At 33.5% G+C, this 19,619-nt stretch overlaps 1 protein-coding gene across 1 annotated transcript; it reads left to right on the forward strand.

The window, feature by feature from the left end:
- The first annotated feature begins 10,290 nt into the window (after positions 1-10,290).
- Positions 10,291-11,582, forward strand: LOC108366960 (enoyl-CoA delta isomerase 1, mitochondrial-like). Its single transcript, XM_017621469.1, has 2 exons — positions 10,291-10,456; positions 10,521-11,582. Exon 2 carries the CDS (start codon positions 10,535-10,537, stop codon positions 11,420-11,422), a length of 888 nt encoding a protein of 295 aa, XP_017476958.1. The 5' UTR covers positions 10,291-10,456; positions 10,521-10,534; the 3' UTR covers positions 11,423-11,582.
- Positions 11,583-19,619: the final 8,037 nt, after the last annotated feature.

Raw genomic sequence — 19,619 nt, forward strand, 5'->3', positions numbered from 1 at the left:
AGGCGCAGGATTATAGTCGATCGACGCGTCGTCGCTGCATTTTTTGTGCAATTCGCAAAATGCACTTCCATAGTTTTCGGTGTAGGCAAGTGCGCAACATGGTTGTTGTTGTTGTTGTTGTTGTTGTTGTTGTTGGCGCACGCATGTGTGAACGCTTGCGTGGGTTTAATGTGTAACTAGTATGTATATGTATTCTTCTCCTGTATGCTTTATTCATTTTTCGCTAATAAATTAATAAATTAAAATTTAATTTCAATAAAAATGCGCAACGCATACAATTTTATAAAGCTTAAGTGCCAACAAATTTTGATGAGGCTCAGTGTAGGTAAAAGCGAAAAGGCGGCAACAGCAAGGTCGCTGTTGTGGCAAAAAATATTTGTGTCGGTGTAGTGAATGGCGTCCATAGTTAGTACCAGATGCGAGTATGTTTAAAAAAAAAAAAACAAATTACTACATAAATAAATACATACATGTGTGTGTTAATGATGTACGCTATGCTAAATTATTTTATTTGAGAGGATCCATGTCGCCAGTGTCGGTTTATCACGGACCACATGGAAAAGTAAAAATAAAATAGAAGCTTTGAAAGCTATTAAAAACTTAAATGCTATAAACAAGTGTACTTGCACATATAGTGACTTACATTAGCGGTCATTTGTTGATTTTTTGTTAAATATTCCCAACGTTTTTCAATTAAAATTTTTGTTTGTTATTCTTCTATAGAAATATCCTTCATGCTTTAAACAAAAATTTCATGTTTTAAACAGAGCTTAAAAAAATTCAACGAATTTTCATCAAAGTTTTAAATTTAAATTTTTAGAAAAAGTTTTGGGTTTAGCCTATACAATTTTGGTGCAAAACTCCACCAGAAAAAAAATATATAAAAAATAACGCAACTTTTTAGAAACTTGCACTTCATCAGATTACAAAACTGAATACCCAACAATTTCCTAAAAATTCAGATTAAAAAGTAGAATATTTTTATGAAAATTCGTGTAAAAATTCAAAGTTTGACTTATAAATAACAAAAATAAAATAAATTTAAAAACGCTGTGAATATTAAATAAAAAAAATCAACACGTTAACACTTATGTAAGTCACTGTACATATATATGGATCAACATGTTTAACAACTAAAGTAACAATATTAGACATAAGTAGACTGCGGATGTTTTATTTGAAAAATTCAAAGAAATTTTAGCAATCAATAATTTTTTTTAATTTTAATTTTAATTAAATCTTCATGGATTGCTGGGATAAATTGTAGAAATTTTTTAACATTACGGAATTATACGAGCTGAATTAAGGGTTCCATATACGTATGTGTGTTATAACTTTTATTTAAAAAATCGCTCTTTAACAATTATTTTTTGACTTTTATTTAATTACTCCTAAAATAACCGTTATTTTTGACTTTTTTTATAAATCCAATTTATTTTTTTTATTTTTATCTAAATAATCTGCAAATAACAGTTATTTTTGATTTCTTCTAAATATATAAAAGTCATAAATAAAAATCAGTCACTGACCTTTGTTTTTTAAATAATGCTTATAAAAATCAGAGTAATCTTTTGTTTCCCAACACCTTCTTAACTGCGAAAAATGTTAATGACCTTTATACGAATGATTTAAAAAATAAAATTCGTTGACTGATTTGTGTTGGTGACTTTTAAAAGTAAAAGTCACAGACTGATTTTTATTTATAAAAGTCATCAAAAACTGTTATCTAAGACATATAATATAAAAATTAAAAATAGCTGTTATTTTTTTTTAATCTTGTATAAAAATTGCAAATAAAAATTTATTGTCAAATTTTAGTCTCGGTGAAAAAAGAATCCGATTGGTATGTATCAATGTAACAATATTCGCTAAAAACAGCACAGCAAAAGCCGGCAGTCGGCAAAGAAAAATCAAAAGTTTATGCAAACGTTTAAAAATTTGATTGTGTTTACACACATTTTTTGTACATGTGTGTGTATATATTTATGCATATTCATAGGTGAGGGACATATATTTACATATTCCCAAGCTGGAGCGCGATGTCACTTTCCAGTTTTATTGCATCATCAACTTTCATTCATAAGCACTCGAGCAAAAATCGGCATATTTGCTTAAAGCTTTTTTTTTCGTTTGTTCTTCGTTTCTGTTTGCAAGTTTGCTTATGAAATCAGAAGCTCAGAAGCGAATGTAGTTTCATTTACAAAAAAGTTGTACTCATGTGTGTTATATGGATTGTACTTATACATATACTATGTTCAACAAATTAAAAAAAAAAAATGCCAATGTCTGCGCAAATATTTATACCCGTCGTTTGAATGAAAAAATTTACATTTTAAGTAAGTCGCAATGAATCAGTATTACCATTATAAAGCATAACTTTTTGATATTTCGAAAACTCTTCAAATATATACAGTATCGGTCATATTAATAGCACCCCCATTCGGAGCGACATATATAGATAATTTTTGATTTAAAAAAATATATGTATAACAAACCTAGGGGGTGAGAGCAGTAAGATTTTGACTTTCCTTTTTTTGCATGCATTTTTGGACCACCCTAATTCATCTAAATGCAATTATATACAATATCCGTCATATCACTAGCACCCCCATTTCAAAGTGATATTACTTACGTTTATTTATTTATTTTTGAAAATTTTCAATTTAAAAAAATTCATTCTCTAACAAAACCCACATAAACCAATTTTTAAAAATTAAAAAAAAAAAACTAAAAAATGCAACAGATTTTCATCTAAATTTCAAACTTTTTTATCAGAAATATTGATTTTTTATATTTTTTGGTCGCATTTGCTTCCACATAACGAATAAACAAAATTTATTTTTATATGGAAGAATACCGCAACACCTTCTGCAAAAAAAAATCTAAAAAAAACAACGGTAATTTTTAGCTACTCGAAACTTGCACATTATCGGACTTGAATTGAAAGTTCTATAAAACTGTAAACTCAAAATAATTCTTACACTTCTGAGAAAAAATTAAAAATTTAGATGAAAAATTGTTGATTTTTTTTAGGTTTCTACAAAAGTGGGTTTATATGTGTAAAAATATATAAATAAACACAAGCAATATCGCTTTGAAATGAGGATGCTATTGATTTGACCGATACTGTATGTAACTGCATTTAGTCGAACTAGGGTGGTCCATAAATGCATGCGAACACAGCATAGTCTGAATTTATATGAGTAAATGTGAGTAAAAGCAAATATGACTAAATGTTTTTGACAAGTAATATACATATGTATATCGATCCCTTACCGCCAAAATAACGTAAGCGACATTTTTTTCAAAATTTTCTTTTTGATGCAGAAGTATTCCTAGAGCTTTTAGATACATTTCTGCATAAAAAAGAAAATTTTGAAAAAAATGTCGCTTACGTTATTTTGGCGGTTAGGGCTCGATATATTCTAGAATACTATAAAAATATTTGAACATAGCATTACGCACTCTTTTATTAAGGAGCATTAAGCTCCCCTAAGACCCAATGTGGCGACAATGAATCTGTGTGGTTTGAAAAAGGCGAAGCTGCTGTAAAAATGAAAAACGTCGTAATGAATTTGAAGTCCCAAAAAAATCTCGGGATACCGGGATTAGAATTTTTGAATCCCGGAATCCCGGGATTTGTTAAAATGCTTCACGATTGAATGCTCTAATATGTAGTACATGCAAGTGAAATGTTACACTGCCTCGGGCATTAACCCGTGAACGTAAGTATGAATGTAATCACACACAATCTTGCAACCGTAGCCTAAAATGCTATATGTATTCTGATACGGTTAGCCTTCCACATACATATTTAGGTACCTATGTATGCAGATACATATGTTTTATAAATTTTTTACATTTAATGGCGCCGCTGATTGTTTAACAAAAAGAAAACATCAAAAATTCATAGTTGCATCTCCATTCAAAAATTGATTGCGTACTATTGGTAATTATTGCTGATTTGGTTGACAATGAAGCTACATATTGGAAATATGATCGCGCCAGCACAACAATTACTGATAATTTGGATGGCTGCAGAAAATGTAAAAATAGTAGCAAAAAAGTCGATAAAATCTTAGGCAATAACTTGTGAGAAAAATAATTTGCGTCGTTTTTACACAGAAACTACATACATACAGTGACTCACACAAGTGATCACGTGTTGATTTTTTTTTTTTAAATAAATAAAATAAAAATAATAAAGTTAAATTTGTAAAGAACTGCATACATAGAAATGTTGTAAAGATTCATATAAAAAATTTCAAAATTTTTCTGAAAATTTTATAAACTCTCTTAAATTTTGTATAAAGTTTGGAACTCTGATCTATATGATTTTGGCTTAAGCTGGCACAATATTTGTATAGAAAAATAACAAACAAATATTTGTATAGAAAAATAAAAAACAAATAAATCAATACGTGAACACTTCTGTGGGTCACTGTATTTATTTTATGAATTTATCAAAAGAACAAAAAAATTCCAAGTGATTGTATTCTTGCTCAGGTCAAGCCTTTCAGATTCCTATAGCGTTTTTCGAGCAGAGACGCTGTCGTTTGACCCAATTTAGAGGGACTTATATTTATTTTGATACCGGATAGCAGCTGTAATCAAAATTGCCCGAAGAATATCTGAACTCTCTCCCGCTCGCCTCTGAATGTTTCTAAATCAGTTCAATATAGATATTTGGTCACTCTGACATTACATTAAACTAAATAGTTACATAGGAGCTGATGAGCTAGTCAAGTTAGTTAGTTAAGTTATTTTTTTTTGGGTGTAACAGAACAAGAGACATCGCGAGCTAAAATATCTTTTGTATCTCTTGAAGAGAGAGAGTCCCCAACCCAGAGTGGTAAAGATACCTTCGGCTTCCCTAATGAATCCTGAAAGGGCGTTGGTAGGCGAATTCTGTATAAAAAAAAAAAGATTCGACTATTGATGAATAAAATAAATCAATCTTTGTCTGGCCAAAGGCGGACAATGACAGAGAATATGCTCCCAAGTTTCGTCATGCTCGAGACAGAGCCGGCATTTCGACTCTGCGATCGCACCTATTTGGTGCAAGTGGAATCGTAATTAGCTGTGACCACTCAGGTACCCAGAAAGTAGCCTTATGTCATTTCTATTTTATAAAATAATGTATTTGCCCATGGGAATTGCAAGTTTGGTGCTGGGTCCCAAGAAACCTGTACCTGTACCTGCTCTGTCCTCCATCCTTGAACCGTCTGTGTACCAGTGTACGTATATGAGATCAAGTGTAGGGAACCCATTTGCATAACCTTTGCGATCGGGGATTATCACTTGAAACCTTCTGTCAAAGCAGACCTCTTTAGTCATGAATTCAGAGATGTCGCATATTTCCAACACTGGTATCTTCTCAAGAATCATGCTCACGAAGCATAGGGTCGATCCAACCAACAGTAGTAAGGTCTAAGCCTCTTTGGACCAAAGCCCTTGAGCTAGATCCATAGGTAGCATTGTCGCAAGGCCCCTCGATGTTCAAGAAGGTACAGAGAGTGATCTCGACTTTGGGCACGAAGGTACTTTCGATCCTACTAACCCGATAATGTAGGGCCGAATTCGTTGATTTTCCTTTGACATAAGGAAGTACTAAGTTTCGCTCTAATATGGAGGTCTAACGGTCTCTCTAAAGTTTTGGTAGTGAAGGAAGGTAGGCAATAGTCAATAGTTAGTCAAGCGGTCTGCTGTTTTGAATGGTTGGAAAGATTCTAGCGCACTTGAAGCACGTGATTAAGAGGCTCCCTGTTTTCATTCGTTAAGATGTCATATTGCCTTCTTGGCAGGACTATCCTATTGGAAGACTCCTTTGATACAATTTTATGTAGATGGGAGGCCTTAGGCAGCGTCTCTATTATTTCACATTGCCGCCTCCATGGAACCTTCTTGGAGGGTCTAATAAGTATATTGCATTTAGTGAGCCTTATACCCATCCCACTGATGTGTCCTGATGAGCTAACATGACTGAATACCACCCAGTTGATTTTTCCTACACGGCGTTCTTAGCCAGATGATATTTAAGACGGATCCGCGAGCTATGTACGAAAATATCGGCTTAAAAAATGGCAAGGTTCATTCTGCTGGTAATGAGCTGATCGAAGCAGCACCTTAAGCTATTAGCGGCAATTGTTCAGGTTGGTAGGTGTCTTGACAGAATTATTTTATTTCCGAAGCTGTTTGAAAGTCAACGAGCCGAAATTAATTATCTCAACCAAGGCGAATTTATATAAGATTGTGTTACTAGATCAGCTGACGGCTTCTAATGTCAAATTGAAAAATTTTGTTTGAATTTCCACACACATTCATTTGAATTTCCACACATTAATTCACCTTGATCTCAGCATTTTATTCTAAGTTTCCTTCTTTTTTGCTGTTCAAAGATTGAGTGACTTCGGCTCATAAACTACATAAATAAAGGGCTGGTTGGGTATTTGTTTGATGCGGCTATTTACTGCATGAGCACGCAGCGTTTCTCTCTGCCCTTGAAATTCATTTTATTTGCAGTTACCTTTTCTAGACTGTGTTTAGTTTCAATGTGTTTTAAGAATTACTAAAAAATTTACCTATTTATCACAACATCAATCAAATCTTTAATTGTGTGCTTAATTGAGCTTTAGACTTTGACGCCTTATTAAGAAAAATAAAACAATTAAATGTTTACAAATGCTGAAAATCGAACTTTTACCCCAAAAGTCACTCACCTTTTAAGACTGCGAATTTTGGAAGCAAAGTGATTAGAATATTTATTTCTCATCACATAATTACCTCATAATTACGTTTCGATAATGCAAATACCGTAATAGTCAAACTTACTTTAATACTGACAGCCGAAAAATATGCTTTAAAAATGAGTATTTATCACCTTATTACATATGGGCTGAGCGAGAACGTTTATAAATTCTTTGTTACATATTTGTCTGCATGCAGTAACGTAGCCAAGATTTCGGCAAGAGGGTTTGAAAAAAAAATTTTGCGATAACTTGATAAACATATTTCAAGGAATTTTCAAGGCTCAAACGACATTCGAAATTAAAGATCTAAGAACTCGTTAACTGAGATGCGTAGAAATGGCCACTGTAATTGGAATTTTAACAAAAGTTGGGCCAACGATTTCTTTTTTTGGATCTAAAGTTTTTTAAAGGACCTATTCAAGTTGCTTCCCCCAAAATATGCATGCCTTGCAGTCTTTTTCTTGCTTTGACTAAAAGCAATCTTACTCTTTGCTTTAGTTTTAGCAAAGAATTTGAGAGTGCGAAAAATGAGAGTTCAACAACTCAATGAGCGCGAGATATAATTCTTTTTATGAACACAGACTCTATCATATCTTTATGCCATAGAGTAAGAGAAATATTTTCATTTAAGTTTAAGTTGCTGCCCGGTAAGAAATTCCAAAGTAAGGTTTCAATTAAGAAAAAAAAAATTTAAATTTCATTTTATTTTGTAGGCATACATAAGAAGTAAATTAAAGATTCACATACATATATATGCCGCTGAATTAAAAAATTTTCGAAAGAACTAAAAACTTCTCAAAAATATCCAAGTCACTTAAAACAGCGAATTTTCCCAAAATTTCGCGTTATAGCGAGTTAAATTTAAGAAATCTTCCTAAAAAATTGCTAAAAGTTATCGAAAATTGCTGGAAGTAAATATACATACAAGTCGTTAAAAGTCTCGAAAACTGCGAATAATCATGAATCATTCCATTTTATTTCAAGCATTAAACAAAACAAAACAAAAAAATAACGGTTTTTATCTACAAAAAATATAAAGAGAAAAAGTTGTCTTACTTTCTTACTTAAAATAATCAAAATCAATTTTTTGAAAGTTATTAAATATTCTTGTTACTTTTAATTTTTACTATTTGAGCATTTATAAAAAGCGAAGTTTCAAAAGATTTAAACATACCGTTGAAACTAAGAAATTCCGAACAAAATATATAAACTCACAAGTATTTGCAAAGTGTCTGGAAGTAATGCAAAACATTCTCGAAAAATTTCAAAATTTTCGAAACTTTCGTAAAGTTCAGAGGTAAGATATTTACGAAAAAATCGGTGAAAATCTCAAAACACTCGAAACCTGTTTTCAATATGCTTTAAAAAAAAGCAACCATTTTCTAGTTTTATTGATATACATATATTTTTATAGCCAGGAGGTATCTTTAAAATATTTTTGAAAATGTGATATGAAAAATCTTCCACTAATTCATTTAAGTTTCAAAAACTAAAAATAACTTTTATGTGCAGTCGATAAAAATCAATACATGTAATTGGTTCAATTTATGACTGTTGTATGTTTTTTTATTGGAAAAAAGTTGTGCATCCTATATAAAATTTTAACAAAATTAAATTTGTAACTTTTTTTTTTTTTAATTTTGAATGTGGTTGTCTCCGGGCGTCTGCTTGCTAAGTACAGGCATTAAAATTATAAATACATTTACACTCACTCTTTTTTTAGCACGCCATGTTCTCTTATTTTCACTGCTTGCTCTTATCCACTAACAGTATCATAAATTAGTTATGAGAGGGGTCATGACAAGTTTGAGCTTTTCAAGAGGCATGAGCAAAATAAACAAGTAAGAAAATCTAAGTTCGGGCGGGGCCGAACATTAAATACCCGGCGCAATTATTAAATATATGTTTTTTCACCTTTCCGAAACCTACCGCTAGATGGTAAGCCGGGGTGTATCAATTTTGAGTAAATTAGCGTCCTTTCAATTTCAATATTGCAGTTTCAAGCATTTCTAAAATATACCGTTATATGAAAAGCGGCCGTAATTTTAGTCCGATTTCAATAATTTTCAACGTTTTGCTTATATGTGGCAAGCACAATAACCATACCGAGTTTGGTACAAATTGGTAGAACGGTTACCGAGATACATATATGTGATCATAAGTGGGCGGCGCCACGCCCATTTTCCAAAATTTNCCGTTATGTGAACAAAATTAATATACCCTTGTGCACAAGTGCGCTCGGGTATAAAAATTTCTTTGCGTAATTTAAGAACCTTTTTTTTCATCATAAAAGAATTATATTTTTTTTAATTAAAATGAGGTGCAGTAAAGAAAATATTCCAAATTTTTTAGTTCCTAATATATAATTTTTATTTTATTCAAAAATTGAATTAAAAAAAGTGAGAAAATTTTATTAAAAACATTAAATAAAAAATAAAAAATAAAATATTTCAAAACTTTACTAAAAACCCTTCTTAACAAATTCTTTGCATTAATATGGGTGAATGAGTTAAAAAAATTTAAATTTAAAAAATTTACTAAGTGGAAATACATTTCCATTTAAGATTTTAATTTTTTGTTTTTATTGGAATTAGGTGTGTGCAGTATTTTTACCATTTTTTTTAAGGGCAGTTTTTAATTTTATAAAAAAAAAATTCAAAAGCGTTTAAAAATTCTAAAAAATCCCCTTTAAATAAAAAACTATTAGCTGTAAGGGTATTCTTAGCAATTTTTTAATACCCAACATTTTTTTTTATAAAAAAGTATTCACAAATATTTGAAATTTTACTAAAAAACACTTTAAAAGATTACTTCACATTTTTTTTTTTAATTAGAATGAAGTGCAGACAAGAAGATATTCCAAGCCGTTGATAAGTTCTTAATATTCTGTTTTGATTAAAGAAAAAATTTTGTTTAGAAGATTTTAAAGTTTTTAAAAGAATATATAGAAAAAATTATAAAAAATAATTAGAAATATTTCCAACCTTTATAAAAAAAGTTGTTAAAAATTTTTAGCATTAGTTTGCGGGAATGTGTTAATTTCTTACAAAATAACTTAAGGAAAATACCTTTTTTTTTAAGATAATTTTTTTTTTATTGGAACTAGATGTATGTAAATTAATGCCCTTTTAATTTTACAAAAACAAATATATTTAAAAGTATTTAAAAATTCTACTAAAATTCATATTCAAATTAAAAAAAAATAGTTATTAGAAATACTCACATCTTTCCAACAACACCTCTGGGAAATGAAACTCGACCAAGATATGAGTTTTTTTTAAATTAAAATAAACTTCATTGTGTAATTTTCATTGTATATATTTTTTGTTCAATTTTGATTTTTAAAGCGGCTCTATTTAAAACATCTACTCGAAAATTTTTTTGTTTAAATTTTGACTATTAAGGAATTCGCAACAGATGAGATATCAGGGGCTGCAGCCCCTTAGACAACCCCCCATACCGACGACGCTCCAATCGCTTTTACGTGTAGTGTGTTTATCAACAAAACGCAGCAGTGACAAAACGAATATTAAAAAAACCAGCTGGGGTGTGGTGGAAATCACGCGGCATATTTTTGTTTCTTCGCAGCGTATACATATAAATCATTGTGGTACCAGCAAAGCTAGAGCGAGCACGTAAAAGTGGAGAGCAAGCATTGACTAACTGAGTATACAAACAACGCATACCTTCAACATTGTTATCAAACAGTAAGTTGTGAAATTTCTTTAACGAAAAACGATTTAACTTATTTCACATTTTTTATCAAATTAGCAAATCATCTCGCTATGGCCATGCGTCGTCTGCATTTGCTCAAATTTGCCTCCTCTAGCGCTTTAGCCAACCCAAGTACATCTACACGCACATTCGCCAACAGTGCGGGTCAACAATTCACCACGCTAAATGTCGACGACAAAACCGGGATCGCCACTCTCACACTCAACCGGCCGCCAGCCAATGCGCTCAACGCTGCTTCCATGAGCGAAATACAGCGCACCATTCAAGATTTGGAGAAATCCAAATGTCGCGGCCTCATACTCACCTCGGCATCAGATCGCATCTTTAGCGCTGGGCTCGATCTGAAGGAATGCTATCAGGCAGACACAGCGAGTTTGAAGGCCATATTTTGTGCGCTACAGAATTTATGGCATACACTTTTCGCCACACCCCTCACCACTGTGGCGCTAATAAATGGCCACGCCATGGCGGGTGGTTGCTTGCTGGCCGCCAGCAGTGAGTATCGCATTATGTTGCCTAACTTCAAGATCGGTTTGAATGACACAATGGCGGGACTTGGTGTGCCCATGTTCGTTATGGATTCCTACACGAATGCGGTATCTAGCAGGCGCATTGCTGAACGTGACCTCACCGCTAGTCGCGTATATAGCAGTGAAGAGGCGCTGCAGGCGGGCCTGGTGGATGAAGTGGCCACAAGCAAAGAGCAGGCGCTGGAGAAGGCAGTGGCTCTTATTAATAGCTTTGAACCGCGCACTCTGACAGCGCGCGCTAAAACAAAGCTTCTATTTCGTGCAGAAATTTTGAAGAATTTTGAAAAAAATAGTCAACATGATTTGGACATATTTCTGAGCACCATACAGAGGCCTGAAGTGCAGGCATATTTGGGTAAATATTTGCAAAGTTTGAAGAATAGGCAGTCGAAGCAGGCAAAGGCGTAGAGCAGGAGGCGTTCATGATGCGATTGTTTGTGTATCGATACGACAAACAAAAAGTGTTCCTTATACTGAATGAATAAAATTTTTATTTAAAATAAATTTTAATTTTTGAATCCAAATGGCTTCGTCCAGTTTATCAACATTAAGAAATAAATAGTTGGCTTTTGATATTTGAATTGTGAAAAGTTAAGAGGCAGATAGTTTCAATCAAGCAAATATGCTGATAGAAAAGAGAGGGTTAATAGAATGATGCAAGATGTCTCATGCACTCATATTTTGTTGGAAAATCAATGGCTTTCCCTTTTATGTAATCACCGGAAGATGACCGACTGCCTTTGGATGAGAAAATTGCACCCCATCTCATTCATTAAAATGCACAGCGTCGGCAATTGCGCCCACACCATTCTGGTATTTCTATATCGATGACTGAGTGGAAGATCGAGCTATCTCGGCAGCTGACAGAAAATTTCTCAAGAGCGCTCTATTTCAGAATTAAGCTCAAAACGTCCTACCTCAGCTACCGCTTCAACAGCACCCTATATCAGCATATTTTCTATAATTATATTCAGTTGGGTTAGGATGTTTTCGAACCTGCTGCCGAAATAGGTCGATCTTCCACTCGGCCGTCGATATGTAATTGGCTAGTGCTTTGGGCATGATCAACTTTTGCCAATCGTGTTTAATTTATACCTCTTCGAGCACCTTTTGCTCCTTTCCCAGGAAGTCTCTATGATCTCATGTGGCACTCACTGCTTCGATATAACAAGGAACAACAGCCAGATAACACTCAGAACATGAATAAACTCATGCCTCAAAGACCACGTCTATCTTTCAGAATACGAAACATGCACATATTCCGTGATTTTTTCAACACATAGACAAAGGGATTGAGGCTCGAATTCAACGAAGAGGTATACTGTACCATAGTTCCGATCGTAGGAGGCACTACAGTAGGAGTAATGAACTCAAATCACTTGACGGAAGTATTTAAGAAAAGGACGAAGAAAGTCTTATTATGAACCATAGGTACTAGCGACACTTATTGCTTTCACCTTCACACCACCATCAGAATTCCACCCTTCGAACCGTTACGGCATGCCTTCTTCTGACACCCCAGGACTATTTTGCGGCGCTACGGAATTGTTTAACTTAAGTTGATACTTAATATCTGTTAGGTTTGCACAAAATCAACAGATGCGCAAGAGATATTTATCTGAACGAATCGTCCAAGATTCATTTCGACGCAACCCCGAACAGGCAGGTCTAGTAGATTAAGCTCCTATAAGTCTCATTTCATGATAGCCATTACTGGAGTCAAAATACCACTTGCAACAAGGCTTCGTCCACGTGAGATCCTTACAACACTAAACTCGTCCAAACACATACTCATTGTAGATTTTATTAGCAAGCGAATATAATGGCCACAACACTGGCCTCGATTCGTAACGGTCGTGAACAAGAAACTCGTCTTATAAAAATACGTATTTCGGATTATAGCAGTCGTGAACCTACTGCTCGTCTCTTAATTCGGTATACGTAATTCGGTATACTGTTATATTTAATCCGAAATATGAATTTTTACGTGACGACTATTACGACTCGCCCTCTGGTTTGATATGCCTTTCCTTTTGGCTTGACTGTGACGAAGTAAAATGTTCAATCAACCTACCGTCACACAATTACTTACCTGTGTCGAGACAATTTTGGAGTTAAGCAGCGTTTCGAGATCTATAAGGCCCTCTGGTTTAATAGTAAATCGAAAGAATTGGGAAATTGATCCTGTGATATCTTTAAGGCAATATGTGCGAAACGGATACACAAATGCGAAATGTTCACAGAACCTAAAAGACAAAGATAACACATGCTTTCCTATGCAGTCTAATAAGCTTTCCTTGCAACCATTCCACTTGTTAGGTCAAAAGTCCGACAGTAGATGCTCATACATCTGTATAGATATATATATATATATATATAAGCATATCTATTTTTGAGGTCCGGTGAAAACGATGGTTATATTCCGTTTTTCGTCTGTGAAGCTTCTATGTCATATAACAACCGATCACATCACATGCGTAAAACAATCGGCTGCCGGAAAAAATAAAGCCAGTTTGTTAAAACTCAAAGTTATTGTGATTAGTATGCAAATTTTGTTTTAGACGGAAGTTGGTATAGGGAAACTATCCATCAAGTAGCCCGTCTGTGTCTCTTCAAAATACGCCTTCCCTGAACCACTTCCACATTGCATCAGGGAGAGGCCACTGGATTTCGTTACCCAACAAATTGGCGGAGTATCCAAAGGTAAAATATATATAAGTATATTTTTCGTCAGCTGCTTATGCTGAACGTTACAGAGGTATGTATAAGTTGTCGTTGAATTTGCCTACCAACTGACACAGGTAACTTTGCAATCATGTAAACCAAAGACTTCCCCACACAAGTTTATATTAAGATTTGCATAAAATTGCAAAGGGAATTTCGACAATATAACAGTTGATATGCAATGCTCACATTGGCTATAAACCTTTGGCAATGAAATACAAATTTGTTTTGCAAAAACGACATATGCAATATGCAAACATTATTTCACCCAACTTCACCTATGGAATAGCAATGCATTTGTTTGTTTATCCCAAGTGCCAAACTTGCAAGTGAATAAATTTCTATGAAGAGTTGCTGCACATAAAGTTACTTGAAAGTTTTTATTGCATATTGCAAGTGAGCATTATGATGATTGCGCTATGTAATAATAAATGTGAATGATTTTTTCACAACTTGCCACACAAAGATATTAGTGGTATTCTCTGAGTCTTGCAAAGCCCTTGCAAGGTGCACGGATTGCACGGTTTGTAAAGCTGTCTCATACAAAAACCGGTTTTTACCGTGCAATCCGTGCAATCTGTGCACCGTGCAAGGGCTTTACAAGACTCAGAGAATACCCCTATTGTAAATATGGAGTTGCAAATGCAAATGAACTTGCGAAGTGGCATACTTTTAAAAGAATTAAAATTGGTTAAAACTTTCATGTAGGGCGTTATACTTGTATTTATGTTGTTTTGAGTACAGGAGATGACATGCTTTAAATTTATTGTACGTTTAAAGAGATCTGCGGTTAGCGATATGACAAATTTAGGTATGATGTGATCTCGTGATGTGGCGATGTGATCGGAAATCCCTTTGTATGACATTTATTTAGTTTTAACGAATACCCGCTTCAAAAACTATTATGGCCTCATTCATAAGAAATAAAATATATTTAGAGAGCTTTATGTAGTGAGCTGTTCAAACCAATTTTCGATTTATGAAGCATTATATATTTTTTATAAATATAAGTGTTAGTCAATATATATTTTCGAAGGTATTTAGAAGGTAGGTTAAGTATCGGCTAACTCAATACTTACCTTATCAGTTTAAGCGAAAAACATTTTTTGAACAGTTGGCAACACTTCTTAAAAATAATTTCGGCAGTAAAATTTCCAAAACTTCTTTAGTTTTATACCCAAATTGCAATATTTACTTTATTTTATCAATTTACTTAAACTGCAATTTTCAAACAGGTGGCAACTCTCAAATCGCATATATATTTAATTGTTTGTGTTTGAGGGTACAATATACTATTCATGAATACTTAAATAAGGCTCTTGCTTTGCCTATATATGTAATAAGTGTTATATCTTGGGATATTTGAGTAAGGTTGCCACTTATTTTCCATTCTATAAAATTTAGCTAAAACATCGAAATGTGGATATCAGCTGAAAAGTATTTTTCAGAACTTTGGTCACAAAATATTTTCCCTCAGGATTGCCACACTTCAATGTAATAAAAATTTTTATTTTGTTAATTTCAATCAACATTTTTTGTATGTATACACAGAAATATATGCACAAAATATGTACCATATATTCCAGCGTATTTCGGAATAGGGTTGAGACCTAAATTTTAGAGTAAGGAATTTACGTAATAGATATCGAAATCTATTTTTTTATTTCCAAAATATTTTTTTAAAGCTAGCCAAATCTTGAAAACCTTAAAAAGTATATGCACTCCGAGCAAAGCTCGCTCAACCTGGCACTAAATTTTGAAAATATTTATAATATAATATATATAATAATACATATATATTATATTGGTGTAAAAAGAAAGAGTTTTAGACATTAAAAATGAAAATGAAAAATTTTTGGCAGAGGTAAAAGGTTTTTGATTCAAACAAAAATTACAACTTTAGCAAGTTTTGCGTTGAAATTTGAAATGGTTTGCAATGCAAAACCAATTTTCGCAATTTCTGAAAATATCTCTTTAATGTGCAAGTTCTTGACCACTGATTTTTGGCGTTTGAACGCCACATGGGTTTTAATGATTAGGGCTTGAAATACAAATTTCATGCTTATTACCGATATTTAGGATGATGTTATGCAATGAGATATCACATGATGTGATATGATGTTCCAAACATTTTTCAAGTAGTCAAGATCAAAAAGTTGTTTGCAGCTGCATCTAAATTTTTGTTTAAGTGATTTGACGTGTGTCTTTCAGTGAGCAGCATACAGCAAATTCTTAAACATGTTTTTTAAAATCATAAGTTAAATGTGATGTGATTGGACTATGTGATGTGATCGGACTATGTGATGTGATCAGACGATGTGATGTGATTTGCCAATATGATATCCCGCAATACAAGGGGAAAAATTAAGTGATTTAAAAAGGTTTGAAATGAACACAAACCGCATAGTAATTATACAACCTGATCTCGCATCACGTGATATGAAATCATACCATACGAGTTTCTAATCACCTTCCACTCTACACAAAAAAAAAAACAAAAAATGTCATCTCCCTCTATGGTAAATGCTGCATAAAACGTGTTTAAGTGTTTCATTCAATTAGCAGTCACCACACTCACTTAGCCAAGCGCCGTAAATCTAAGTAACTGCTTACCAGTAGTCGTCGTAAGTAGTACATCACTACAACCACGGTGCACCGTTGACTTTGTATCCTTGACACAACTATAGCCAAACCGTAATTAATGTGTGTACGGCAACAACAAATACTGTCGCACATTCTTCTACTTTCTACACTCATTTCGAAAAGTGCTTTTTGCATCCTTTTTCTAATGAACTTACTAAGCACAGCAATGGCGCCACTAACACTTAACTGGCTGGCCACGAGTAAACAAGTACGTTGAAGGTAGGTATGTACTGCGTACACATACACACACCCAACCACTCTAAGGTAAATGCATTGCAACATTTCCAACGTGTTGAACTCATTTACTATTTTGCTGAGTATTTATTAGCTAGCGGGCATGTTGTGACCTTCGTTGAGTAGCAAATACAGAGTATGTAGTTAGCTAACGGAGAAGAGAAGAATTATTGCGTTGGCTACTGTAATGGCGGGTGGAGTACTCGTTGGCGGGCCGCTGATGGTAAATTTCATCAACGGTGAGTTTGTCTGTTGAAATCTCTGGGTTTTAATTTGTATTACAATTTGTCTTTTGCATTGAAAATTTATGTGCTTTGATCGTCAGTGAAATTGACCTTTAACTTCTCACTTCTAAAGAGGCTACGAGTAATAGACTAATTTATGTGCGAACGGTCAATGTGTTGTGAAGAAGAGTTAATCCTAATTAAATGTGTAATACATATTGTAGTGAAATGCTGAAATGTTAATTAAATCGTGTATTCGGAAGGGGCTTAATTGCTTAGTTTAGTTAGTTGTTTAGCGTGTTGGCCGTTGGCAATGTGCTTATATTGGAATTTTAGCCGATAATTAGTTCCTAATGAAAGAATTTCTGATGTGAAACATTTGAAGTTAGAGTAAGGGTTAAAAAAAATGTTCACACTGCCATAAACGACAAGATTTTAAAAAGCCTCGAAGCCGTACACATGGTGTTAAGTTAATCGATAAAAATGTCAAAAAATATTGAAAAAAGGCACCGCCATAGATACTAACTCGATAATAATATCGATAAATATATCAGACGATTTATCGATAACAAAAACATCGATAAATTTATCGATAGCGGGAAACTTCAAACCATATAATTGCTTTGTTAAGCTTTTTTCCGCGTAATAAAAAAATATCTATCGTCGACTTTTCCGTTCGTAAGCTAAATTTTTGGCATAACTTATTTCCTCCACAAAATTAGGAGCCTAAACTTCGAAAGTAAAAAATTAAATGGCATTAGAGAACTCGCAAGGAGCATATTCTATGAAATTTATTAATATTATCTTTGTGTTTGACGAAATAACACAGCGATCTTAGAAGCCACAGAGCCGGATATCTAAGAGAAATTTTAGTATTGAGCTACAATTCCTGGATTTCATCGCACCCTTAGTTCTAAGATTGACGCATTATCGAATTGCGTTTTTATGTCCTGCAGAATTTCTATGGCTCATGCGAGTGCATTTCTAATTTAGTCAGCTGATAGTTCGAGCTTCAATGTCTTGTAAGAATTCAAGAATTCAATCAAGTGCATTCCCTTAAAGCGTTCTAGATTATATCCATCCATTCATCTTGTTTGGACAAGGTTTTCCACTTTTCCTATGCCTGGACCGATGAAAGCGTTGATGCTCTTTATCTCGAGTTTATGAGCAATCTTATTTCCTTCCACACCATTGTGTTCTGGAACTTAGAGAACACAAATTTGAAATATCAAACCATGATTTTTGAAATTTTCAAGACACAGCGTAACAAGTTTTGATATATGTAAGTTGGTAAAATCCGATGACTTTAATAGTCGCTTGGCAGTCCGTCGAGTTCGTATTGGTCGTATTGTTCTGCTTCCGGTAGTAGCGCTTGATATTGAGCCACATATATCATATGTTTTCCCATAAGTACCAAGTATATCGAATTTGGTTCATCAGTCAATGAACCATCCGTGCACCAAGCTACAGTATGTTGGGCTATAAGTTATGTTACGGATATACCCACCTAATTCTTTTTTAACTAAATTCGGAGTAAACCTTTTTTTCAAAATTGCACTTCGGATGGATACATGCTGTTCTTCGGTGCTGTTTCCTTATATTATTGACTAGCGACTCAGAGATCCTTCTGTCGCAATGGTGGTAACAGTTATCGCTATATAAGACTTCCTTGCTTGAGTTTCCATGGCTTCAGTTATGAATATGCTTGCCTTTTATTTTTGTGAGCACCTTAATGGCTTCTCGTTGTCGAGTTTAATAAATCCAGATGATGGCTTCTTAAAGTATGTTCACATATCAATATTATCTCAATCAAAGCTCGTTTTTTAATCACCCCGTTTACACAGGCAAATCTCAGATTATTGGCCGTAAAATTTGTTGTGCTTGTTATTCTCACATCTCAAGGAAAAGTTATGTTTCTTCTCTGTGCCAACGTGATCACGTTTTTCTGCTATAATAAGCAACATAAATATATATTAACTTAACATTTTATTAAAAATACCTTTACAAATCTCTTTTCCTTGCTAGCGTCCATTTTTGTTTACTTTTACATTTGGCAGTTCTCCTCTTTTTCGCAAAAATAATCAATAAAACTAGGATGGACACCGAAAAGTTATCGGTTAAATCTGAGATTCACAAGGGACGAATTTTATATGGCTAATCTCTTGTTCTAATTACAGATTATGGTGTTAAGCTCGAAAATGAGGATAAACTACTTATATGTAAATATGTGAACCTAGTATGAAGCTGTCATGGATCACGTCAAGAAAGTTTTTCTCACATGAACTTCCACTTATCGACCTGTGGTTTCTATGTTATCCCTTTGCTATTTATTAAAATTGTCTTTTGTCTGTATTTTCTAGTTAATGGGGTTTCCTAGTACTTATGACTTCATTACTCAGTGTAAAAATAAAGAATTTCCGGATTTACCAAACTATTTCATGATTTTCGAGACTATTTCGAGGTGTTTGAGACTACTTCGATATTTTTAGGATTTTCGAGATTATATCGAAATTTTAGAGACAATTTCACTATTTTCGGGGTCACTTCGATTTCGAGGATTAACGGTAGGGACTATTTTAGTTTTTTCGAGACTAAATATATCGCTAAATGTATCAACAAAATTATGGATTATTGTATCGACAGCATATTGACAATAGTATATCTCTAACAATATCGATATGTAGTTATAACGAAAATTCTGAAATAGTCCCGAGAATCATGAAAAAGTCTCGAAAATCTTAAAATGTGGTGAGTAAAGGTGTTGTCAATTTAGGGGTGGT

Source organism: Rhagoletis zephyria, unplaced genomic scaffold, assembly GCF_001687245.7.
Source record: "Rhagoletis zephyria isolate East Lansing unplaced genomic scaffold, Rhagoletis_zephyria_1.1 Rzeph_scaffold_00041, whole genome shotgun sequence".
NCBI classification, from domain to species: domain Eukaryota; kingdom Metazoa; phylum Arthropoda; class Insecta; order Diptera; family Tephritidae; genus Rhagoletis; species Rhagoletis zephyria.

Coding starts and splice junctions, on each gene's coding strand:
- LOC108366960 (XM_017621469.1), top strand. CDS start 10,535: ATGGCCATGCGTCGTCTGCATTTGCTCAAATTTGCCTCCTCTAGCGCT.